At 38.9% G+C, this 27,977-nt stretch overlaps 1 protein-coding gene across 16 annotated transcripts in view; it reads left to right on the plus strand.

Annotated features, from left to right (window-relative positions):
* Positions 1–855: 855 nt before the first annotated feature.
* fbrsl1 (fibrosin-like 1) overlaps positions 856–27,977 on the plus strand; it is a 258,303-nt gene continuing 231,181 nt past the window's right edge. For 5 of the 16 annotated variants that reach the window (XM_043238891.1, XM_043238882.1, XM_043238881.1 and 2 more), the window contains exon 1: positions 858–2,126. In XM_043238891.1, coding sequence (XP_043094826.1) covers positions 1,854–2,126 — 273 coding nt within the window. In that variant the 5' untranslated portion in view covers positions 858–1,853. Of the gene's footprint in view, positions 2,127–27,977 lie in introns of all 16 variants that reach the window. The other 11 variants (XM_043238889.1, XM_043238890.1, XM_043238884.1 and 8 more) reach the window with 5 other exon arrangements.

Here is a 27,977-nt window from a genome sequence, read left to right on the forward strand (position 1 = left end):
ATAGATAGATAGATAGATAGATAGATAGATAGATAGATAGATAGATAGATAGATAGATAGATAGATAGATAGATAGAAAGAAATTATGGGTGGATGGATGGATGATAGACAGAAAGATAGGATAAATGAATTGATGGATGGACAAATGATAGACAGATAGAAAGATAGGATGGATGGATCATGTACTGTAGATAGATTGAATAACAGAAAGTACAATGGACTGATGGATGGATGATAGAGAGATAGATAAATGGGTAGACAGAATGGTGTATAGAAAGAACAATTGATGGATGGATGGAAAACATATGGATATATACAATTACAGATAGATAGATAGATAGATAGACAGATAGATAGATAGATAGATAGATAGATAGATAGATAGATAGATAGATCAGTCCATTAAACAGAAAGTACAATGGACTGATGGATAGATGATAGACAGATAGATAAATGGGTAGACAGAATGGTGTATAGAAAGAATGATGGATGAATGCATAGACAGACAGATAGATATAGAACAATGATAGACAGATAGATAGATAGATAGATAGATAGATAGATAGATAGATAGATAGATAGATAGATAGATAGATAGATAGATATTATAGAAATATGATGATATATTTGCTGCGTTAGCTTCAAAGGGGTAGCAGCGTTTATTTATCATATCCCTTCAGTGCAACTAGGTTAAAGGTCACCGGGATGTATAAAAGCGGAGAGCGCGTTCGAGGCAGATGATGCGCGAGCTGTGAGTGTGTTACTGTATAATGGAGAGCAGCGTTTAGGCTGCTGTGTGGGCTTTAGAAGCCGCCTGCACTGACAGCTCGCTAACTGCGCGTCTCTCCACCCGCCGACAGGACGAGAAACACCCCGCGAACGACGCGCCACGAAAAAATAAGTTCCTCGGAGCAATATAATAAACCAGCTCACTTCCTCTGGCAATCGCAGAAGTGGCGGAAGTACGTCAGTTTGCTAGACTCCGAGCGTTTACACTTCGCAGTGCGATTTCTGACGAGCGAGAACGGAGAAGAGAAGAGGAGACGCGAATCATCCGCTGTCTCTTTAAAGCCACTTAGCGAAGCTTCGCGTATTCCGACAAACACGCCGACGTCTCTCCCCTCGGTCGCGGCGCGCGGACAGCGTTCGGGAATGGAGGCGTTCAACTTACTCTCCGCTGGATGAAGAACTCTTCTTTTTTCCTCCCCTGGTTGGATATGATTTGTTTTTGGCGGATCGCGCGCTGAAGAAGGATCTTTGGGGGGGAGATACAGCCGCGTTCTCGGCTTGACGCGGACCGCGTCGTCTCGGATGGTTTCGTGGCGTCTCTTCGCGTTCAAACTTGCCGATGCAATAAGTTCCCATTTGCAAATTGCCTGACGAACGCGCGGATGCTTATTTTGTTGTTTCTGGCACGGCGGGTCATGGAACGGGTGGAAATTAAAGCAGGGCCAGCAACGTGAATCCAGCGTGCGGTCTGCAGCATACACACACACACACACACACACACACGCTGATGTTGTTGTATTCCGTCGCAACAAAGTTGCCGTGCGCTCGGAATTCACGCCACCGTAATTAAACAGCCATTTTGCACCTGTTTAAATGAAGCGAGGCGTTTCGATCCCGTGACGCCGTGCTTTGGATTACACGCACGCCTTAACCTGCATGGATCACGTTTGTTTGTTTACCACGTTACGGAGCTTACCATCCAAGGTCATACTGTAAATTGTTTACAGGCTCCGGTATCTATGGGTGTGTTTTATTGATTGCGTGGAATCGATTGGTTTTGACGCGATCGAGTGTCATTTTTTTGTTTTCTCGCGGGGGCGGGAGGGCATCGCACCGATTTTAAAATGGAAGGGAAAGTGAAGCAGAGTCGCAGATCCCGCTCGCAGCGCGAGAGGGGACGGAAGCGGGAGGCGCGCGCCGGGGAAGCCCAAAACCGGAGCCCCTCGTCTGGTTCCGAGCGGGAGCGAAGTCCCGGTAAAAACGCTCCGTCGCGCTCGACTTCCTCGAGCAAAACCCCGCGACCCCCCCGGAGGAAGAGGCGCGAGTCCAGTTCCCAAGAGGAGGATATTATTGATGGATTTGCAATAGCCAGTTTCGTCAGTTTGGACCGTCTCGAGGTAAGAACCGGTTTCGGTATTCTGAACACGTCTGACCGTCTACGGCCGCGGCGACGCTTCAAGTTTTTTTTGTATTTTTTTGTTCTTTATGTGATTGCGATGACATAACCGCTCCCCGGCGAGGGTGCTGAACAGGTGTTTGCTCTCGTCACAATGTCGCATTCCAGAAGTTCCGTTCCCGCTGAGCGTGTGTGACGTCACAATACAGCGATGGTTCCCGTCGTGACGTAACGGAGGTCGTGGCTTTTTTTTTTTTTTTTTTTTTTTGCCGTTGTCTGACAGGCCGCTTCGAGGAACGCGGCGAGTCGTTTGAGGGTCGAGTAAACAAGCGAGTCGTCGTGGGCTTGAGTTTGTCGAGCGATTCGTATCGAGAAGAAGCGGTTTTTCCGGCGCGGGGGCTGTTTGATGGAGAGAAGCCGTAAATGTCACACATCTGTTGATATGCCTGCCGCGACTGTGGTCCAAGACGATGCAAAACAAACCAAAAAAACACGCGTTTTGAGAAAATCTAGTGTGAAATGTAAGTTTTTGGAAACACTAAGGTGGTGCACTTGCAAGTATGTTCTGAGATTGTAAATATCAAGGCGTTTTTGGGGGGTTGCTTGCTCGTTTGACATACTTAGTTTTATGTCAGATCTATGAAATAATTACTTCAACCTAATGACCTTGACACAATTTTTGAAAAAAAAAATGGCTTCCTACTCGATTGGCTCTACACTTGACTAATATGTTCTACAAATATTAATAATACTTAAAACAAATGAGTACAGAGATCATTGATTATGACTGCCTAGTTGAACTTTTTGTAATTGGAAGCTGTAATTGTAAGCTGTAAGTTCGGCATATATATATATATATATATATATATATATATATATATATATATATATATATATATATATATATATATATATATATATATATATATATATTATAGTTGTCTTGTATTAGTTTTTGAATGGCCTGACATATCTTGACCCCAAAATGCCACATACTTTGCCAGCTTTATGTCCAGATTGCTTCCGTACTGTAAATCTTCCTGTGTGTTTGTGTGTGTGTGTGTGTGTGTTCCAGACAGGATCATTGATTCATCAAGTGTGTTTAAACTTGTTGTACCAATAGAGAAGCTAATAAGGGGCGAGCGAGCAACAGCTTTACATAGGTGTTGTGCAAACAGCCTTGACGGAGAGTTGAATAGTCAGCCGAAGTGGCGGGTTATCGGCTAGCGAGCGCGAGTCTGCGTGGGCACGTTCATGACAAACGACAGTGGCCTAACGTGACCGGTGAACTGTAAAACAGGGCTCGGTCACATATAAACAAACAGAGATACGCTTCTGCACTGACTGTGAAAACGGTTGACACGGTACCTCTCGAGAGTGAACGAGTTATGCGTTTCGGGTTACATAAAAACAACTCCATTTGTGCTCTTTTGAACATTAAACGGCTAATTAAGGGCTGACGTCTCTGCTCGGCGGACGTGTTTAGGCGCTTGACCCTGACAAGCAGGCATTCCCTGATCGCTAACGGCATGAGTTTTGATAACGAACAGCGAAGATCTGAGCCCTAGAGACCGGTTTTGCTCATGTAAGTCGTTCACATAAGGATATAGAAGATGTTCGAGCTGGCATGATTCTTTTGAGAATCCACCCACGTGAGCGGCGCGATTCAGGCCGCTGCAGACAAATGCATCTTTCTTTGAACTTTTCCTCATGTTTTGCATGTCTGATGAACGGTTAAGTGAGCAGAGCTCTCCATCTGGCAAATGAACAAATAAATAAAAAATCCTCGGATGCATTTGTGCTTAATGATTCGCTTCTGAACCGTCTTTACCTGTGTGTATGAATTTTCCGGGCTGATTTAAATGTCAGCTGTGGGATACGACGTGGTGTGGTAAAAGCTTTAAGATGCATTTTAGCAAAATTACATAATGCCTCCCGGCTCTTTAAATCCTTCTGTGTAATGAAGTACTTAATTGATAAGAATGCCGCAGTTATTCCCCCTCATGAGAACGAGGAGGATTGTGAGAGTGTGTGCGGTTGCGCTGGATGCAGGATTTAAATCCTTTTCATCCATATGGTTCTATATGGATTTAAATTCTAGTTGCGTAATTATACATTATGCGATTGTGATTCATTTTGCATTACCTCTCATTGTGACCATATGACTTCACTGAAACGTCTTGCAGTTAAAACAAAGGCGAGGCTGATGGTATCACGGTGGAAACTGGAAAGCGTCTTCAATAAAGCGTCGCACTGGAATGTCGCTCCTGGTTCTTTAAAGTCATCGTGGCTGAATTTCTTTATTTTAATGGGCTCCATGAGGATCACTGGTAGGATTCGAACAAAAACGAGTATATGTTTGTGTGCGTGAAATAAATTTTAAACTCTCTTGGCTCCTTTTTAAAGCTCGCCAAATGGCCACCGATTGGCTAACGCCATTGCTACATGAGTAAGTGTTTTCAAAATCTGTCAATTATAGACAAAGCATTATTAAACGGTATGCTTAACCTCAACGAGGACCTGTTGCGCGACGATGTGAAACCGTTCATCAGCGTCTCGCTCTAGAGGCGGCTCACGTCATATAACATGTAAACAAGCCGTTTTTGAAGCTCGATTAGCTTGTTTTTGTATTTCTGCTGTCTACGTTTGCACATTTCCTTCTTTAAAGGCGTCAAACCTATTGATCGCCGTCCTAAATGCGTTGCGAATCAGACTGGAGGGTGGAGAGATGGCGTGGAGAGGCGCTGGACAAGGCTTTTTGTGTTCTTTGACCTCTGCGTGCGAAGAGGTGGACGTGAAGGAATGATAATGAAAACTGCTAATGCATTATTTTTTTTTTAAGATTTAATTGAGTTCATATAGCATTTCATCAGTATTTGTGTGACTTCGACACTACTCACCGCGGCGTTCTGTGAGAGACCGTAAACCGTAAGCAATAAACCCTTTCAAGGCCGAGTTTGAAAATTCACCTATTTTCCACTTTTTCTAGCAATTTATTTATTTATTTTTTCACGAAGCACCCACCGGCAGAGAAAGCCGTTCAGGGAAGACAGAAAACGACCGACTAGCGTTAGTGCTCCTCTGAAAATTGCAATAAAAATAACGGGGAAGAAATTGAGAGGAGTCATGAGTGGCTCATTAAGTAAAAGAGTGTTTTCTTTTTAAACAGGCAGACCTTCCCTAGTCCAAGTTTCTCATTCTGTGAAAACTATTACTGTTAAACGCTTACACGTTGAGTTCGAGAATATGTTTCTCCGCTATGATTTATGAGCCTATGAATGTGCATTTTCCTCTGACAGTGTTTGCTGTGAATGTGTTTCTGATGTGTCGGAGCCTGTTTTGACTTTCGTTTTCAGGGCTTTTGGTTATCTGAGTTGTGGTTGTGGTTTGCTGTCTGTTTCTGGGTGTTGATGAATCATTTCTCCAAACGAGTTTCAAATCATTATATGCACAGGTTTGTCGACCAAATATATCAAACAAGGCCATAATCTAACCAGCAGAATGTCTTTAAGCTGCTTTATTTGATTCAAGTGACCTCAAAATATATACTATTTTAGTACAAAAACTATTTTTTTTCGTTTAGTGTACTTACGAGGCTGGTTGAGATAGCTAAAATTATTTATTTACAAATTTACATTTGTATATTCACTCTAAAATAAAAAAAGAGTATCATAACAATCAGTAATAATAGTATTTTTTCCCCCTTTTTTGAGAGAAGAACTATAATCTAGGATGTTTAGGCCTAATTATATTTTATTTACCAGATAACAGTAAATAACTAGTGATTTAACCAAGGCCAATATTTTTAGTTAAGCATTATTAATTGTTTAAAATGTATTTATTTATTTGACAAAAATGATCGGTCTGAGCAAAGAGCTCTTATTGTACTTTAAGTTATACAAAAAAAAATGTGAACGTGGAAAAAAAGTCTTATAGGGACAATTTTTCCATGTAAATAATTTATTAAATTAACGGACAAATAAAAATCATATTAAAACCATCGCCGTGTTCACATTGTTTCTTCACTCAATATCATGATTATATTGGCAATTTTTGATAAATCGTCTCCGTCTTACTTGCATAGGCACATTATTGTTTCTGGTTGGCACAGCCGTAATGAGTGTGTGTGTGTGTAGGCTCATATGTTGAGCCTCTGTGTGTGTCTTCGAGCATGTTTTCTTTATAAATGACGCTTGCTGTGAAAGCAATTAGCGTAACAATTGTCGACAAGCTCCTGCTCCGAACGTGAGATAGCTGCATCCGCTCCACGGGGAAAAGCCTTTATGGTCTGACTGATACTAACAATAATTGCTGAGAGTGCCATTCCCACATTGAAATAAGATACGGAGATGGGAGAGGTTCTCTGAGGCCCGTCTTCCTTTCTCTCGCGCTCCTTCCCTCTCGATTATCCTGCCCTGGCGTGTTTTAGTACATTTGCGCTTTGCTGATCGGTGCGAAACGAAAGCCTCCGTAACCTTTTCAGCGTTAACCTGGATGTTGATTGGCCGAGCGTTAGCGGGAAAGGTCACCAGACCCATCGCAAAACGCTTTTCTCCGTCCCGTCGGATCTGACGGTTTATTGAAAAATGTTCTCCAAAGTGTTCGCGCTGGTTATTTTATGCAGCCCATTTGCACAGGATGATCCCGGTTTTCAAAAACGCCTTAAATTGAAAACAACCCTTTTAAAGTGTTTTAAAAACATTTTTTGCTCGTGCTTATTTAACACAAAATACAAGAAGCACGGTTTTATAAACCAGCATAAGGATCGCCGCCATTGAATTCTTAGAAAGTAATGCATGCTGCTTCTTGGGTGTGCAGCATTTTCATCGAACCGCCAATTTTTCTGCTTTATACTGTGATCTCCAACTCAAGACATTGCATAAATATAATGTATATATTAAGTGTGAGTTTAGAAGGCGCATCTCTAATAGAAACTGTAAGTTGACCTGCTTCATCAACAGTGTCGTTTTTATCTCGATAGAGAGACGTCAAGTGGCTGTGAAGTTGCCACGTTTTTTTTACCGATTAAACCGCCTGAGTAGAGCTGACGTGTGTGTGTGTGTGTGTGTGTGTGTGTGTGTGTGTGTGCGCATTTGTAATGGAGAGAGAGAAATAGACTGTGCTTTCCGTACGTAATGAAACTTAAGTGTCATGGCTATATGTGGTTGTTTTTATCCTATTTATTTGCTCGGTCGGTGTCGTGGGTTTTGGCTGGTTTTTCAGCTGCTCTAAGGACATTTGGAATAACTGAAATCGTTTGTGATGTAAAGCTGTCAGGACCTGCCTGGAACTACTTCAGCTGTGCGTCTGCCTGGAAAATAATCGCACACAGCGTTCAAAAGCCAATCAGCCGCAGCGAACCCGTAAATAATGACCAAATGCTATCTGGCGTTGGCTTTCCGTGCTGCTATATGCAGAGTAACACTGTAACTTTAAAAAAAAAACGTTTGACTGATGTCGCCGGAAAACAAAACCTTTTTTCGCGGCTTTAAGAGAACCTGGAATGCTAGCCACATTTCTAAGAATGCACATCTTTCTTTCTTTTTCTGCGAAGAACGACGTGTTGCGTATAAACGTCATTCTGAGTTAGTCGGCGTCAGCAGCGCGTAAACGGAAGTCGAGCGACCGCACTGCCCTTTCACCACCACCACCGCCACCACCACCGGCTGCCAGTTCAAGAGGTGTCAGCTTGATCGTTCGCTAAATGACGAAAAAGATACTGCAGCGTTTGAGCGTTCGGCCGCTGCTCTGCTTGAACGGTCGCACAGATGCCAGCGCTTCTCTCCGTATTCTAGCTTACAGCTTAATGACTTCCTGCCAGGGCTAAAGTATGTGCTCACTTCATAAATCCCCCCCCCCTATTTTCAGCCCTAACCTCCCCTCTCACGCACCGCTCCAGGTGCTGATGAAACCGTTCCCCTTCTGCATAATCATATTTCCTCCAGCGTGAGCCAAAAACAGCCGAGCGAGCCAGAGCCGCTTTTCTCTGGAACCCTCTGCCGTACTCGTCCCTCGTGATTTCAAGACTTTTAAACGGTTAAGTGGAGACTTAGATTCTGATTAGATACGGTAGGTATGCCTGTACAGGAGCAGAAATAAGAGGTGTGACCATAGCAGTGTCACAGATAAAACATACCCACATAACTTTACAACTGCATAACTTGATAATGAAGGCTTAGACTATACAGATACTGTTATAGGCAGTATTACGTTTAATTTTTTTTTTTTTTTTTTTTTTTTTTTTTGTATTTATATAGGTATATGCGTGTTAAATATATGAAAAATATATTTCTTTTTTTTTTACTAATATTTTACTAATATATATATATATATATATATATATATATATATATATTATTATTATATATATATATTTTATATTTTTTTTTTTTTTTGGCAATCCTGCATTTATTTGATCAAAATGCAACTAAATATATAATATAATACAATGTGTAGTTTATTCTTATGATGGGATCATTGCTCCAGTCTTCATTGTCATATGATCCTTCATAAATCATTCTGATATACTAATTTTAATGCTTTAATACTATTGAAAATGTTGAAAATAACTGTTCTGTTTTTATCAAAACCATGATTTTTTTTCACGCTTTTATTTGAAATATAAATATTTTTTTAACATTTTAAATGTCTTTACTGTCACATTCCATACATTTTCTGCTTAAATATTTTTAATATATAGAAAATATTTTTATATATATATAATATATATTATATATATATATATATATATATATATATATATAAGCAATAATTCACGGTGCGTTTATACACCAGTAGATTTCTGCTGAATATAATGCTAAGTTATCCAAGCTATTCTTCTGTTTTACTGTAGCTGAAGTGTAGCCTCGAGCGTACAGATGATCTGTGGTTAGTGAACATTGACGTGCGGCGTCAACACTTCCAGAGCAGACAACCTCAAGCTGTCACAGCGTGAGTCGGTGCTGGTCGCTTCAGAGTAGACACGGTGTTATTGTCTGTAGGCAGGTTCTGGATGGGGGGCTGATGTCTCAGAAACGCACTTGCCAGCAATCTTACAGGTGTGAAATGAACAATCTAGAATGGGATTATTCTGCTAGAGTCATTGAGTGCGTTTACACGCACCCTCGTAATGCAATTATAATAGGACTTCGCCAATATTACGATTAAACGGTACCTCGTGTTTATGCAATACCTTGATCAAAATGGCATGATTAAGATCACGATTGTAGTAGCCGTAATGCATTCATCTATGTGGTGTATGCCGGTTTTAAATAGGAGTTCGTTATTCGCGCTGCGGAGCATGCAAATAATAATGGTAAAAATAATCATACTTGAATAATCAGAATGATGAAAATTGCATGTAAACCGGAATGAAGAGGTTTGTTTGTGGCATGTTTCTGCAATGAAATTCTTTCTCTGATTTTTGCAAATAATCGCATTATTGGCACACAGTGGCTCTGTTGTATTTTATAATCACGGACAGCTTGTACTGCAAAATAACTATGAATTAAAGGGTTTCTATGTATTACACGCTTTAAGATTCTTACAGGATCTTAGCACGCATGCAATAAAGATGAAGTGCATTTCATTCACGTAAAACTAGCCTAATTATAAAAAAAGCATTTGGTATTCCCTCTTTGTTGGATGTAAATATGACCCACACAACATTAAATATGGGTTGACTTACAAAGAGGATAAACATGATTTCTGCTGACCACATTGGTGTGTGTGTGTGTGTGTGTGTGTGTGTGTGTGTGTGTGGTGAATTACCGGCTGCTGAGAGCACGAACCTGTTGCAAGTCAACTGTCATTTAGAAATATGCAGACCGTAAATAAAACTTCCACTGCTGGTAAAGCATTTACAAGCCTGTCATGATAATAATTTTGCATTGCTGTATTGTTGGGCCTGTGCAGTTCAATGCATTTTAATCTTTGATTTTAAAGGAATAGCTCACCCAAAATGAAAACCTGGTAAATCTCCCTCACCTGGTTTCAAATGGAGCGGCAGTTAATACACGGAGCCGTAGATCACCGACAAGCTATGCGGTCTCACGTTCAGTTTCAATATTGCGTAGTGTTGGAAACTTTTTTTAGCTTCTTTTTAAGAAGAGACCAGGAGATTCTTGGTAAAGCAGGAGTTCGTTTTTTTTATTTCGTTGCTGTAGTCATCTGCAAGAAGTCTTCAAGAAATCTTTATTGTAAATCGTCAAGCAATCTCCAAGAAACAAATCTAACTGAAACATGTTAGGTTGAAATATATATATGTTTCAGAAGGGGAGGAGTACACAGAGGTGGAGACCAGTAAAACAAAAGTATGCAAATGCGGTCAGGAACTTAGCCCAGAACAGGAACTTTCCAGATCCTTGATCTATTTAGCATCTCAGTGTCATTTAAATGCATAGGTGTTGTAGAGACTAAAACAAAAGGCACAGTTGTACCTCAGGATAAGCATTCACACTTGACCTACCAGATGTTCAAGAACTGAAAGACAAAAGATAACTGTCTCAGGGCTTGGGCTTCCTGCTCTTAGAATGTTAATCACAATACACATTCAGCATATACTGTTATATTGGAATCTGTGTTTAACCTTTTGTAAATTTGTAATACAACAGTAGGTTGTCAAAAAACTAGTCATGGAGATATAATTAATATATTGTGTTCTGTATTGCTCAGAAATGGTTTTAGTGATGAGTTGCGCATATATTGCCTAGCTCTAATTGGGATGTTTTTATCAGCTGCTTGGACTCTCATTCTGACGGCACCCATTCAATTGGTGAATAAGCGATGGTATGCAAAATTTATCCAATCATGATCAAACCAATTTACAATTAAATGGCCCAGCGGTAAGTAAATGTATGGAATACTACATCTTAGAAACTTTGACTTTGTAGTATCCAGTATATTATTTAATTGGAATTGTTGTCTTGGAAATACTGTGGAGTGTTTTTTTTGTAGTTTTTTTTCGTGTCAATGCCATTAGAGGCCATACAGCATGTTTCTCTCATGGTCAAATGGTGTTTGTTGGGGAGCAGCTGTTATGTTGATGTAGCTTTTCGACTGAGCAACAGAGAGGCCCTCACAGTCTGGCTGCATTGAGGCTGGAAATAGCACACCGCCACACACACACACACACACACACACACACACACACACACACTGCTGCCAAAGCACATGAGTGACACTGCACTGGAAATAAAAGAAAAACACCCTGGTCTGCGGGGAGGGACACAGTTGTGCTTGACTGCCGTCAGTTTCAAGTCAACTGTATTCCAGTTGTTAGTGGAAAATTGTCTTTTTCTGTCAGATGTTTTAACCTTAGCATTGCGGCATCGGATGACGGCAGTGACGGATGCGGCTTTAACACACTTCGCAAACGCAACATCGTGAATTCTGCTTTGCATGACGGGGTCATATAACACTTTTTCGTCATTTTCCTCGAGGTCCACTTAATGCAACTTTTTCTTGCATCAAAAACTGTAAGTTAATATTATATGACCGCTTTCTGTCCTCTCCCTGACCCTTTAACCCAATTAGGACTCTTAATACCTGGAAGCTGTCTGCTGGCGATCCATTCATCTGCTTTTTACTTTCAAAGGGTGTTTCTAAAAGTGAAAGCTTCTAACGAGGAACTAAGCAGGCCGTGCTACAGACATTGTGCCATAAATATGCAGATATACATAAGCTGTATATTTAGCCGTTTTATTTTCTCAACACATGCTGTGTTTTGAAAGGTAAAACGTGTTTAATATTTTTACTTATAAAACATGTCTTTCAAATTCTAAATATAGAGAGAGGGAAAAAACACCAGCATCATATTTTTAGTTGTTATAGCCAGTCTTAAAATAATTTCACACTATCGTTCTGTTTGGGATCTGTAAATGTTTTTGAGCATGATGTCTGTTATGTTTACCAAGGCTGCATTTATTTGATCGAAAATAGTGAAAACGGTAATATTGTAAAAAAAATTATAATTTTTTTTTTTTTTTTTTTTTTTTTTTTTTTTTAGACCTGCTGATGTAGGTGATAAGAATCATTTCTGTAAAATATTAAAATCTGAAAATTCCAAACCATGCATAATGGCTTAAACAAAAAAGCCCCTGTCAATGAAACCGTATGTGTGCAATTATAGAAATAACTTCCGACTGAAAATTCTATTGTAAATGTTCATGTTTTGAATGCCGCTTTTCAATTCTATTTTTCCTAATTGAATTGTTCAAAAGCACTTTAACACCTTTTTTAGCACAGTGGGGGTCGAACGATTAAATCACTGTCGGATTCTTTTGTTATTGTGATTGGCCGATACTTTCTTTTTCTGGAGGATGTAGAAAGACCACCTCGGTTGGGTCTTAGGAGCCGATCACGGACGAGACGGGCCGGGTGCCTTGGCCAGGTTTATTCTGTTCAGCTCTTCCAGAACTGGCACACTGTCTGGCTGTTTATTGGTTTTGTAATAGGATCCATATCAGGAATTTTGGCAGACACGGAGTAAATGAGCTAACACGCATTTGGACCCCACAGGCTACATAAGAGCCATTGTTTAGTGCAGAAAGCACAATAGCGTTTCTGTCTCAACGCTTCACGGAGCCAGAAAGAGAGATGTAACAAAGCTTCGGTCAAAGTAATTGCTAATTGTGTGATTTCCTGACCTCAAGCTTTTGGAAGAGCTCGAAGCGTGTCTATTTAGGCTGCGAAAGCGCTGTGATTCTCACCCCTAGCTGTACGTTGTACCACACAACACCTATTTTATTTGTCGGCCTGCGTTCCACGGAGGTGGGGAGGTTGGCACCGGCCCCGCTATAATAATCTCTCCAAGCCCCGCTGACACATGGGTGTGGTACACGTACACGCTTCACACGCGGCTAGAAAATGCCTTTTGTGGCGTTTGAAATCTTCCTGGAAATTTTCTAGGCCGTAGAGCTCTTCCGCCTGCGCTCCGGGGTGCTGACCGCATTGCGGGCATTCTTAAAATTTACACGTCTAATCACTTCGCTGTCGAATTCTCCGGGCGCTTCTTTCTGCTGAGAGTCCTGGGCTGAATTTCACATGTGTCAAGTTTCCCGAGACCAAAGTGTTAGAGAGTAACTGGAAATCTGATGCTTATTTGGCGTAAGCATGACAGGATTGATAAATGCTAGGTTTATGAGATGCAGCGTTTCAAACCCAAATGACTAAAAGTGATAGCAATTAGTTGTAATTCATATGAGGCGCTAAATAAATTATTTGAACTTAGATGTTCACTAAGAATCTATATATATATATATATATTTATATATATATAATATATTATATATAGATTAAAATATATAATGTATTTATTTAATATTAATTTATTTATTTATTTATTTATTATAATTATAATAATAATGATAAAATATAATTATAATAATTTAATAATAATAAAATAAGTTATAATTATTATAATAATAATGATGAAAATAATTATAATATAATAATAATGAAAACTTAATAATAATAATAATACTGATGATAATAGTTATAATAATAATGAATACTGATGATATTATTATTATTAATAACGCTAATAATTATAATAATAACAGATGATATAATAATTATAATAATAATAATAATAATAGCAATAATAATAATATAATTATAATAATATTATAATAATATTAACAATAATAATAACAATAATTGTTGTTGTTTTGTTATTGTTATTATAACAACAGTATTACAGTGTTAATTTTGATCTGATCAAATAAATGCTGTCTAGTGAGAACGAGAGGCTTCTTTTAAAATCTCACCATCACCAAACCGTAGTGTCCATGACATGATTTAAAAATCTTTCCAAAGATTTTTTTGGTTCTTTTTAAAAATAAACTAGCTCTTGAATTGATAAAACTTCAAATACCCGAGCAGAACAAATACAATCTCTTTCAACTTTTGTAAAGATTTTACGCTTGCTTATGGAAATCTCAAACAGTTTACAGTAATCAGAAAGCAATGGCAGGAGTTTTCCGCTCCGTCGCCTGCTGTATTTTCCCTTCCTGTTGCTGTCTGTCTCCATCTGTGTCTCTCTCTGAGCACCTTAAGTATGTGTGTTTATGTATGTGATGGCTCTTGAAACATCTTGTTAAACATAATCAGTTTGTTAGCAGGTTGCTAAAAACGGCAGTGCTCTCCGCTACCCACATACTCGCACACAAACAAACAAACCCGAGCATACTGTCTGCAACTGAAAACCTGACAAGATGCCAAACTTGACACGGATTTATTTCAAAAGGCAAAGTGCTGTGTGGTACCGAGCAAGAGACCGTTAAACGAACAGTTCACCCAATAATTAAAATTCCTTGGCATTACAAACCTACATTACACATCTTTTGAGTTTTACAGTAGCTTTGCTCGAGCGATAAACTGGTTCACTGAGTCACTAATCTGCTGAAGTGGAGTTGAACTGGATCAGTATGTGTGAACTGTGAATAAATCATTAGACTGGATTTGTGAAATAAACGTATTCGTTCAAAAGGATCCTTGCGATTATTCTTTAACGGCGTTCTGTTAAAAGGCAGTCATGCTGTTTTTAAAATCCGTGGATATGCTTTCCACATCCTTATGGTATGTTACATCCCCTCATTTTCTTGCGCTTTCCCTAGAGATGCATTTTTGGAGCGTTAGTGAATCTTGCGACTCTTCCTCTCGCTGCTTCAGTCATCATAATAGATTGAATTGTCTTCTGCGGTTCACAGAAAAGATAGGCTCTGTGTAAGTAAGACCTGTCAAGCCTAATTTATTACTCGTTTTGAGCGCAGACCGACTAAGTGAACGTTGTTTGGCGGCCCTCGGGAGTTAAAGCGGTCGTTTTTAGCGAGCCAGTCAATTTGACAGAGCGACGTATTTAGAGGATGTCCATTTTAGCATCTCAAACCCTCTCTATGTTACTTCATTTTTATCTTAAACTGTCAATGTTTTGTTGAAGTTTAGTATGAAATAGTAAGGTATGACATTACATTGTTTGTGGTATCGCCAAACATAATTTTTATTTTTTGTTGGTGGTGGTAGTAGTGGTTGGTGGTGGTAGTAGTGGTAGTGGTTGGTGGTAGTGGTAGTGGTAGTAGTGGTTGGTAGTTGGTAGTGGTAGTGGTAGTAGTAGTGTTTGGTGGTAGTGGTTGGTGGTGGTGGTAGTGGTTGGTGGTAGTGGTTGGTGGTAGTGGTTGGTGGTAGTAGTAGTGGTTGGTGGTAGTAGTTGTAGTGGTTGGTGGTAGTAGTTGTAGTGGTTGGTGGTGGTGGTAGTGAGTGGTGGGTGGTGGTAGTTGGTGGTAGTGGTAGTGGGTGGTGGTGGTGGTAGTGGTAGTTGGTGGTAGTAGTAGTGGTTGGTGGTAGTAGTTGTAGTGGTTGGTGGTGGTAGTGGTGTGGTAGTGGTTGGTGGTAGTAGTTGTAGTGGTTGGTGGTAGTAGTTGTAGTGGTTGGTGGTGGTAGTGGTAGTTGGTGGTAGTGGTAGTGGGTGGTGGTGGTGGTAGTGGTAGTTGGTGGTAGTAGTAGTGGTTGGTGGTAGTAGTGGTTGGTGGTAGTAGTTGGTGGTGGTAGTTGGTGTTGGTAGTAGTAGTAAATCATCATGATTTTACAGTATAACTTTTATAATTACATTATTAATGTCTAATTAAACCATCAAGATTTTACTTTGGTGGGAAACCATGGGGAACCCCTTAAAGCTTCTTTAGTTGATGAAAGCCGGTTTATAAATATAAACCCACCGTTGATGTATGATGCATTACCAAACGTGCATTAAAAGCATCTTGTAGTCCAAGCATAAAACAAGATGAGTTCGTGTGGAGCAGCCGGTTTGATCTGACGTTTGCACTTAGCCATATCTGGTTTTATTTAGATTAAGAGTGTCCTGCTTATCGGGTAGACCAACCTACGGATGATTAGACGTTTTCTGCGTAATAAGCTGGGATAGCAGAAAGTGTTTTAGTTACATCAAGTTCAGACGTGCAGTCGAGGCAGAGCGCACACGCACACACACGCTCACACACACACACACACGCTCATGTCGTGCTTGCTGATGCAGCCCTCTGGACTAGGTCATCTGCGGTCCTAGTCAAGCGATGGATGACCTTTCCCGGGACGCACTCCTCTCTCCTGTACTGATTTTTATTCAGTTCCTCTCTTCGGCAGAACCCCATCAGTATTCAGAAGAACGCTGGCATGACTGTGTGCTTGTGTATTCACCCTTGTAATGCATGTTTGTGAATGACAAAGATAAAAAGGACGCGGAAGAAAACAAACCAACAAGCTCCAGCGCAGAGGACGTCTAAGGAGAGATTCTGCGGGGCACAGCAGAGAAAACGACAAGGACGCTTCTCTAAATAGCATTTAGTGTTGTTTTACGGCTCCTCGCGAGCAAAAGAAAAACAGCAGAGAGGAAATCTATGCATCAGTAGATTCGAATCTGTTTCATGCCTAGAAGGCATTCAAGACTCGTGCGCTACAGAGGCTTTTTGTTCTGCCATTTTTTTTCCTTTTTTCTATCTCCACAGTGTCTTGCATTACACGCACAGCTTGATAACAGCAAGATGCGCGCGTGTGCGTGTTTTGCATCCACTGCAGAAATCTCTTATGAATATTGATAAATGGTCGGTCTGGCAACTGTGAGGTCAGAGTTCTTTTTCCGTGTCCCTCAGAGGAACGGAGCAATGCGACTGCATGCAAACAGGCCCGGGCCGGGCACGGCGTTCCTCTCTCCTCGTAGACGCCAGAGCGCCACTTTCTGTCCTTGAGGCTAGTAGCCGCGCTATTAGCGTGTTTATATTGAGGCTATACTATTTATTGTCATTTTATGCTCGGCTTAATAAAGTAATTGGTTCATTGTGTACACTGTTGGGAGAACGGGAATGGAAGTGATTTGTCATGTAGCAGATGCTTTCTTATATGCGGAGCAACTTTTAGCCTCTTGGGGACGAGCAGAAAGGTTAAGGGTCTCGATAGATAAATTCATGAATCACTAGAATTTGGACTTTTGATCCTTTGATTGCTAGTTCAGACCTTTAAAGACAACATTAGTTGAATGTTAAGTGGGAAATAATGTTCTGTTACTTTTATACCATAGCCGTAAAAGACTAGTTAAAGATTACAGACACGGTTCGCTTTCCTGGCAATAAATAAATATTGTTTTAAAGATAAACTATCGTTCAGAAGTTACTATCATTGACTTGCTGCTCAAGAAACATGCCTGCTCGGAGGGATTGTGTTTCTTCATATTTCAGGGTTTTTTAACGAATAGAAAATATTTTTTATTTTTATTTTTGATCAATTTAATGCATCCTTGCAATAAATCTGCCTTTTATTTGCTTGTGTTGTTGCACCCAGAAGAGTAATCCTTACAATTTTCTAATACAGCACGGTCTTTTGCAAAAGTCACGAGTCACATGAAACCGATTGTGTAGAAATCACAGACAGATGCCCTGTTTTGCACCGTGCCCAGAGTAGTTAGTGGCTACAGTGGAAACACTTAAAACAGAACATGCAACCTCATAATCGTCACTTTAGATGATTGACAGCTGAAATGGCCCCGGGACGTGTAATAACAGGAGTCTCTATTATGTCAGCCGCTAAGTGTGGCGATAAGATTTTCTCCTGCTGGAATAATACCGCCTGTGATGGACTGCATTTGTGTTTCTTCAAATATCCATTTCCAATCCATCTTTGATTGTTTTCAGCTAGCGCGAGTGAGAGCTCGTTGCAAAGCAAGCCCCCGTTTTTGAAGCGAGGCTACCAGGCTGACATCCAGAAGCAGTTTTGACAGGTTGAATGTCATATGTCTCTATTTCTCTCTTTCTCCTCTTTTGTCCTTCTCTTTGACTTTGTTATTGGAACAGTGTTGTTTTTCTTTCTAACTATCAGTGCTTCTGTGCGCTCTCTTGTCAGTCGCTTGACTTTCAGTGTAATTGAACTTCCAGATGCCAAGGACAGAGAAGCATTAACATTCAACTCTTTCTGTGTGGGTGTGTGTGTGTGTGTGTGTGTGTGTGTGTGTGGGACATTTAGCTTTATACATTTAGCTGTATTCACTTATATGGGAGTGTAGACCAGTGTTATTTTAATGTTATTTCTACACTATTATAGTATCTATTAACTTTTCATTTTATTATAACAATAAAATAATAATAAAAAATTATTATGTTTGATGCCTTTATTTATTTATTTCTGTTTTGTTGCTTTTTTTCTTGAAATATTTAGGCCTATATTTAACTATTTAATCTGTTTTAGTTCTACTTATTTTTTTTAGTTCGACATAAGTGTCTTCTGGTTTATTTACATTTTTAATGATCATTTATTTAACTAATAAAAAACTTTTAAATATAAAGTTAATAGGTCACAAGAATGAAAATGGATATCTTTTTTTAATTCTTGTCATTTAGTTTAGACCCCATTGAAATTCATTGTACAGATGAAAAAAGTTTTCTAATGTGTTTTGTCATACGGGTTTGGAAAAACGCGAATAAATTGAACAAATAACAGATTTGCAATTTTTAGTGGACTGTATCTGAGGTTCTAGGTTTTTAAGCTTTTAATGATACTTGGCTCTTTGGGGTGTTATGAGCGCTCGAGACCGTTGGCGAGTTAAGCAGAGAAAGTACTGTACCATTGGGAGCGTGAATGGCAGAGCTCTCACAATCCACCTACTGATACGGTTGAGTAAGAACAATACTGGGTGACCTTCAGAGATTTAATCACACCTCCTTTGTTTTTTACTTCTAAACTTGATTGCATTTTGCCCACGTTTGAGTATCTCGCTGTCATCTCTCATGTTTATTGTCAGGCCTGTAAGATGTTTCACAGCTGTACTTGTGGTGTGATGTGGGTTTTAATTTTCAACTCTGCTGGCCTGTTGATGGTTGAATTGCAAATGAGGTGTTTTATTCCGAGCAGTAAGCTATTTATTACATGCAACAGGGCAGGAATACACAAACTCTTTCAATTCAACATTCCTAGGAGGGTGTGTGTGTCGCAAATCCACATAAGCAGCACGCACAAAATGCATGTATACGTGCACGCGTACTGTATTAAGCCTGAATGAAAGAATATAAACACTAGCTGGCGACTAACCAGCATCCTTGAATAATGCATTTTTGTAACGCTTATCTTTTAGTCCTTGACAGAAGGGCTTGGAGTGGTGTGGATTACTGGTGTGTTATGTTTTTATCAGGTGTTTGGACTCTCATTCTGACGGCACCCATTACTTGAGACAGTGATGCATGCAGTGGTACATTTATCAAAATATGATTTAAGTTCTATACATATAGGACGGCCTGAGGATGAGAAAAACATGACCTGGTCTCATGGCACGAGCATATCTTGGTGCACTTTTAAACGAGACGCAGAATATGTACCAACAAGTACATATCACTGCAGTTTCCAAAAGAAATGAACACTAGAGGCATTAAAACTCCTCTTATTCCTTTTCAGACATTTACAGTGTTTTGATCAAATTTTTAAGTGCATTTTTGCATGATTACTTGAATATCATCTTAAGACTTAATATGCTGGGATATTTGAAAATGGATGCTTTGGAACATTAGCATGGATCAAGCTACATATCTGTGTGTTTTCATAGAAATGTTCTTGAGAGGCGAGGAGCTCCAGTTTGAATCCTGTGTAACTACGGTTCTGCGTAAAAGGAAGTTCATATGGCACGGTTGCATCAACAAGTCGGTTTTGCATTTAACACTATCAGCCAGGTTCAGGGCTGGATTCGGTGTGGGGCATATTTCCAACATGATAGAGCGTTAACTTTTAGCGACAGTCCACGGATATTTCAATTCTGAACCGTCGCAATACATGCCTACATCAATGTAATAAAAATGTGCCAGGGTATCACGTATAGAATAGGTTCGGGTATCTTTTTTTCATTACCAGTGCCAAATCAATACTTTTTTTAAAATTAAAATTAATTATAAAACAGACAATAAACGCTCATAGTTGATCACGATTATCATTCTGAGGCTCACAATCAGATTCACAAAAAGAAAGCATTTGACTGTATTGCGGAGTAAAAAGGTTATAAATGTGTTAAAAATGTGAATACAAGGGAGCTTTTTGAAGCATGTTTGTTTAGTTTAGCTAGTTAACGGGAGTGTTATTACTGCATTCGCGTGCTCCTCGGGAGCTCTTATGTCCCAAGTTGTGTTTTTAAGTCGGAATGTGAAAACAGCATGCGCACTTGAGAGAGTACAAAGATTTGTTGGGTTTTGTCGTTCAAGCATACATACTGGTTACTTAGGTACCAGGTTTCGGTATGCAACCAAAGTATTGTACCTGTATTTCTCTATGAAACGGGCAAAATGTGCAGTGGTTCATATTTTCTAAAATGCATTTTCTTGTTTAAATTGTGTTTAGGACGACGTAGGTCACTCGGCTCAGTCTTTAAAGCAGTGACGTTACTGGTAAATGTTTTCCATGCAGAGTGCTTGGACATCATTGGTAATCAAATTTTATTCATTATCAGCTATTATAGTTTTTTCTTTTTGCTGCTGAATTCTGGCAGCTCATCACAGTTCAGGTCAGATTTGCTGATTAAATGTAGTCGCATTAGCTCTCGGTAGATGCGTGCATGTCTCTCTTTCCACATTACACGGGTCAGTGCGTTCCCCCGAAATCTGTGTCTCCCCAAATAAGATAATGCAGAACTCAGTGACCCGCAACAGGCTGTTCGTAAACGCCGGTTTACCTCACGCGCGCAGACGCACGTTAACGCTCACTATTTTAATCCCTCCTCAAGGGAAGCACTATAAACACGATGCCTGCGAGTACACACACACACTCACAGTAATGCACACTTGGCTAAGCTTTATAAAATGGTCTTAAGTGTATTAAAAAGCATTCAAAATTCTAGCAAAGCTGCAGGTTCAGTGTAGCAGCTGCGAGGTGTTTTGGCCAGAACTGTAAATCCTTGATTCTGGAAGAAACATCATTCATTTGTTATCAGATTTATCAGGCGAGGAGCTGTCCGGTATCACTCGACGAGAGCGGCCCTGTAAAGCTGAAATACAGAGGGAGGATGAAATGGTATATTTTCGAGCGAGTCTTGCCCTTGGAGAGTCACAGCGCTGAGGCTTTGGCCTGCAGCCTCACATCTGCTGAGCAGAGCACTGAAAGATCCAGCCTGGCTTTCTGTCTTTCTCACACATAAACACTCACTATGTACATCCCTGTGTGTGTGTGTGTGTGTGTCATACCGCCTGACGTGCAAAATACAGTCTCGCCAAGTGATTTACTGCTATACGATGCGCAGAAGGCAATCATTTTCATAATTGACATCAGCTAAGATCCTCATAGCATACTTACTGCCACATGGGAACTATTACCGTAATGCCCCAATAACAAGAGTGAAAAAGCAGAAGTGCTTGTTTACTTTTTTTTTTTCTTCTAGTTTACATATTTTTAATTTACAGATGCACTCTGTAAGACTTTTAGAAGTCTTTTAGGCTCCCAAGGCTGTTTTTTTGTCTTTATGCAGTAAAAAATATTACAACTAACATCTAATTCAATTTATTTTAAAATGGCGTTTATTTCTGTGATGCAAACCTAAACTTTTAGCGTTTGTTTTACTCCAGACTTCAGTGGATCGTTTTAAAGTCAAAAAGAACAGTGTTCATTTGAAAAAATGGTCATATTAGGCCGTTGTAACGCGATGCCGTTGAATCAAACGTTTCTCGCTTGTCATCAAAGTATATTAAAACTGTAGCGTGAGCCAATTCGGTCGTAACTAATGCTAACGCAGCTGTCATAACATGCTTTTATCAAAATGTGGACCTTTTTTTATTTTCTCACAAATTATGGGAATTAAAAACTGTGTTAAAAACTGGAAATGCATTTGGAGCATTGCGTTAGGTCTGTAAAGGCCTTTACTGACACTTTTTATTGTCAATTTAATGCATTCTCTCTGAATAAAGGTATTAATTCCTATGAAAAAGGTGGTTCTGGCTACTGACTCGCTCTTATTCTCAGACTTGAGAGCCTGCTGTGATAACTACTATAGAAGCGGCTAGCGCTGTGATCTTAATGCCATCTTTATGCATTCTTAACATTTATAATCTAGTGTGGAGAAGATCTGTCTCTTGGCTGAAGCGGTAATGGTTGGTTTAATTCGTCAACACAAGTTCACAACGGACCATCTCTCTTTATCGCACACACACACACACACACACACACACACACACACACACAGCCTCACAGTTCTGTCAGAATGAAAGGGAGAAGTTTGGCCATCTGCTAGCAGTAGGAATTCACGACACACACAAGAAGCCATTGTTCGGGAGCACTCCTAAGCCACTGCGATTTGCACAGTCTCTCTAAAGCCTATTGTGAAGGAGTTAGCATGACGCTAAAGCTGTGATGGTCGCCTTCAAGGGTGTGAGGGAAACAGTTCAGAGTGATTTTTCTTGAACATTATGCTGGGGATTGATACTGTCTGGACAAAGTTTACTACAACAAACATGCCAGCTTTGGTGTAGACTGTGTTTTTTTTTTTTTTTTTTTTTTTAACACTGTAGAAATAAAGGATATAGTCAGAGCCAGAAAAGTTTGATGCCTTGGAATGTTCTCAATGAATCGGTAGTTCTTTAGAAAACAACGTCTGGTGATTTTTAGGTCAGCTTGACAATTGCGTTTACGACCAATTACGTTTCTACCATGTGACATGGCAGGATATTGAATAAGTAAAAAAAATGTAGCATGATTTTTCAATTGACCTGTCGGATCGGATCGGATGATCGGAGGTGAGAGGTAAAGTAAGATTGATGACTTCATCCAAATAGTTTTTATTATTATTATTAGAATTATTATAATTTTATTTCCCCCTTAAGAGTGAAACCACGCACTTAGATGAATCCATTAGGTGTTCAAATTTCTTTGAGGATATTGATCGTTACATGGAAATTGAGTCTTCATAATCTTAAAATTAAATTATTCTGAAACAATCTTTTTGGCAGGCATCCACTTTGATTTCACTTTGTCTTTAAATAACATAGACTTGCTTTTGGCTTTGTAAATGGTTTTAATCACACGTTGCTTTTATTATTGTCTTGCAGTAAAGATATACTTTTAGTCCTTTTATTGTAATATTTATTGACTTCTTCAGACTAAAATGAGACATGCTGCCTTGGCACCTTGCTAAAGTTGCTACATTTTATTTCAGTTCGTGTTTATTCTATTTCAAGTAATGAAAATGTTTAACTTTTGTTTTTTTTTTGGTTGTAGTAAAGGACATGCTGTGATACATTGAAAAACGCTCACTTGTCTCATTATGTGACATGAAAAAGCGTAATTTCCATACACACCCTATACAGTAAAAATGACTGAAGATAAAAATGAATGCCACAAAAGAACCTGTAGTTTTTAGGGTGTAGATGATGTCGATTTCATCTCTGCGGAGACGCCAGCTGCTTCATACTCGCCCAAAACATCCTTCAGCCAGATGCCGACTGTCAATCACCGCTTCTCGTTTTTTCTTCAACTATCCGTTTTTTCCTTTTCATGTCTCTATTTCTGTCTGCCTGGTTCTGTCCTCTCTCTAGGCTAGCGCGCAGCGACTGGACGCACAGAGTGTCCTCCGTTTTAATGACCTATTTTCATTGACCTATAGATTCGGCGGCGGTTCACGCCTCGAAGGTTTCACTCGCTCTTGTCGAATCGATTCATTTGACTCAGGAATTACAGGTTCTTTATTGTTAGAGGTGTTTACCGAGAAGACCGTAAATGCTCCGCTGTGCGTTCGGCGAGAGCATCTGTGGGTTTATATCGAAATTCTAATAAAACTTTACAAGCTGTGCGAGCAAACCCGATCAGTCTCTAGAGATGCGCTGAAGGTTTTAGCAGAAGCCTCCGTGCAGACAGGAGTTATGAGCGCTGGGCCTGTAGGTAAACCACCCCTGCAGCCTCGGCAGATCGGGTCTAATAAAACAGGCTTCAGTTCATCTCCAGCAAGACCAGAAAGATCGAGCTGTTTGCAGTACAGGGCACCGACCTGATTTCACAGAGGTTCTGATTACCTTTCCCGCTCCTCCTTTTGCCCCTGTGATGAACTCCTACTGTTATCTTTCTGAGTCTCGTCCGTCCGCTTTGCTCAGAGGAGCACTTAAGATCATGTTGTACAGCAGACTTTAAAATCTGATTAGGTGAACCACATCAAAGCTGTGGAAAAGCGGCAGATTTATGCACGCCCGTGATCGGAAATTAGCATTTTTTTTTGAAGGAGCTCACTCCCATTTTCTTCATTGTGCAAGAACGTCTATGCCCAAGGCTTTCGATTCATTAGCTTATTAACGAGAAAAGATAATAAAATAGTAGTAAAGCACACCAATTTTCAACATCAAGCAGTAAAACAAACAGCTAAAAATAGCTGGATGCTCTAAAGCTAGACCCATAAAATGTACAGATAGCTGACCCTATTTTTATGGGAATGAAAAGGGTGGCTGTAACATGTTTACAATTTTTATCTTTAGTTTTTGTAAGTTCATCCAGTGAAATAGTTTCAATTTAAAAAAAAAATATTTCTCTTAAAACTCGTAATTCTACATCTTTTGTACTATTGCTTTGCTAAAAATTATAATAAAAATTAGTTTTTTAAATAAGCTTTTTTATTATATTATCATTGTAATATTTTTATTATTTGTTTTTAATTAAATGGATTTCTTAGTAATTACTAAACTTTTACTTGAAGCTTTTGATCGTTAAGTTTTCATAAACGATAACAAACCATTTTAAAATTACTGTTATAAATAAATGCTATACCAATAAAACCTTATTTTCAGTCTGTTAATCTGTTTATCTATAAATAAATGACACACACACACACACACACATATATATATATATATATATATATATATATATATATATATATATATATATATATAAACATACTGTATATATCACACTTTTTTTTTTCATGTAATATTTCTATTTTATTTATTCCAATAGTGAAGTTTCAACTTAGTTTCAGTGAACAGTAACAAACCATCGATTGATTTAGTGTGCCTATATATTGAGCTATATATTGATGTTGGCGCTGTCTCAGTGCTTCTTGTGAGCCGTATAAGATCATGCCTAACAGTAGCTGTGGTAAAGTCACTGTACTCATGGCGTCTAATGATTTATCGCTTTATTTCACCACGGAAACTCTGACAGAACATCACACTGCATCTTTACCAATTTCTAGAACGCAGTCGGAGTTATTCACGTCGTCTCTCTTCTTTCCGAGCGCGTACAGTACGATAAGCTTTGGTGTTGGAGAAACATTTCAAACCTTTCTCAGTTCTCTTTCCCCACACTACTCTCTTTCTCTCTTTCACTCCGTAAGAGCCGGTTGTCACGCGTTCTTTCAGCGAGAGCCGTAAGTGGGGGGTTTAAAAGAAGCTGTCGCTTCTACCCAACAATTTCATGCTAATATTCCAGTCACCCACTTTTAGAAGCGAGGCGAGCGAGAGGAGGATGAGGAAGAGTGAGCGTGTACAGGTGGGCTGTCACAGATAAGGCCATCTTTTGCTGTGGGTTTGTGTGCAAGTGAGAATTTGTTTACTGTCATACTGAAGAGCGCCGGCTTTGGTCAGGAGTCGCTCCGCTGTCGTCACTGAAGATAACGTCGATCCGTTGTTCTAGTGTGGATTCAGAGGACAGTTTGCGTTGTGATTGAAATGCGATGGAGCTTTTTTGAAAGCTTATCACCGTCTAAACCGGTGCAAGTTTCTTGTAAACATCGTGCCGACCGACTAAAAATAAATAGTTCGTCTTCAAAAAGTGTGCCATCACGAAAAACGAGGGCGAACATATAGAGCCGGGTGATAACATTTGATTGATTCCAAATAATTTCCTTCTGCATTTCACTGCAACGCGATTCAAGTAACATTCGTTAACTAATTTTCCGGCTTTCTCTTTATTGGACGCTATGACACTGTCTTCTGAAAGAGTGTCAGAAGAGAATCTCCAGATCAAAAGACGCAGCAGATGCATATGGAAAATAATGCTTTTTTTATATCTAAATATCTATATCTATTCTAAGTGCTTCACACATGACGTGGCCAAGATGGTGGAAATGTAAAACAAATTTATCGGTTACATAATAATGGAAAATAATGCACAAACCTATCTTAAAAACATCCTATATTTTCAGAAATGATATAAAATGAGAAAACCTGTTAAATGGTTAACGCTGCAAGTGCTCATAAGGTATAAGGTGAAAAAGTGCAATAGACAGTTTTACGGTAAAATGCTGTTTTTGGACGTGAAAGAACCTGTAAGCTGAAATATCAGTTATGCTTATTAGGGTTGTATCTAATGTTGTTAAATTTAAAGTTGATTGCATGTTTAATTTTATGAGTTAGTGTGAATCACATTTTTATACCTTCTATATCCACCTTTTTCTTGACGTAAAAATGGGCGCAGCCATTTTTAAATTCCATGGGTATATAACAGTTATGCTGCTTGATGATTATTGTTATTTATTTATTTTGTATTATGTAGGAACACATCTGTATTAGTGTTGTCAAAAGTACTTTGGTAGCAAGTCGGTACCAATAAAAACATCACGGTACCAGTGTTTTTTTACATCCCGGTGATACGGAGTATCCGGCCAATCCACTCCTTGACCCACTCTCCGAGATTCATGACATTTTCCCAGGATGTGTCCTTGCCAGAATTTCTGTATTTCTTTACCTAAAAAATTAGGAACCGATGACGATCTGCATGCAAACAAAGCCAAAACCTACATGGAAAAAATGGTAAAATAAAAGTTAAATTAAAAAAAAAAAATATAATATATATATATATATATATATATATATATATATATATATATATATATATATATATATATATATATATATATATTATTATTATTATTATTATTATTATTATTATTATTATTATTATTATAATAATAATAATAATAATAATAATAATAATAATAATAATAATAATAATAATAATAATAATAATAATTTCCCCTTTTTTTATAAAAATAGCCATTGAAATAAAACTTGAAAAACTGAATACAAGTTTATATAATCACACAATATTTCTTTTTCATTTTAATAGTATATCCCCTTTATTTACCAAAAACATTTAATGTTTAAATTTCATTAATTAAAAGACTAATTAAATTTGGATGAACCTTTAAAAACACAATTTAAAGAAAGTAAAGGATGGGACTGATTTTTGCACATTTTATTTTAGTTTGACTTCATTAATAAAAACAGTGTGTGATGTGTTTTTTTAAATAGCATGCTTTTGTGTTTTGCATTGGGACCAAAACTGGTGCAGAGAACTGTGGATTTTTACTGGTATCGGTCCCGATACCGATGAGGTTTGGTAGTTTTTTTGTTTTTTTTTTCTTTACTTTTTCCCCAGTCGTGCCGCTGTTGTTGATGTTTGGCCTGACATTTAATTTCTCTGGTGTCCCACACGTATTTACATTTATGTTGTGGAGGGAGAATAAAGGTGTCTGTTTTTCTGTCATTTGTAATAAGAGAGTTTCAGCCAGCTCTCTGGAGAGGACACTGCGCTTTTCTGTTTGTTTAAAGTTTGATATTTTCTCCTGCCGTTGAAGATGTGCTTATTGATTTTTGAAACAGTGCATGTTTCAAAATCCCAACAGAGAGCGCTATAGATGGCTGTGCGTGTGTGTGTGTGTGTGTGTGTGTGTGTGTGTGTGTTAGAGTTCTCAGGGACTCTGTGTGTGATGTGCGGTAATTTGTCTCTTTCATCATCTCCAGGATTTTCATCCGCCAGGATTTTCTCCTTGGAGATATTTTCTTTGTGTCTCCTCGCTCTGAGAGGAAACAAGCATCTGTTTATTTCTGAAACAGATATTTCATTAAAGTTGATATCACTT

The sequence above is a fragment of the Puntigrus tetrazona genome, chromosome 5 (genome assembly GCF_018831695.1).
Source record: "Puntigrus tetrazona isolate hp1 chromosome 5, ASM1883169v1, whole genome shotgun sequence".
NCBI lineage: Eukaryota > Metazoa > Chordata > Actinopteri > Cypriniformes > Cyprinidae > Puntigrus > Puntigrus tetrazona.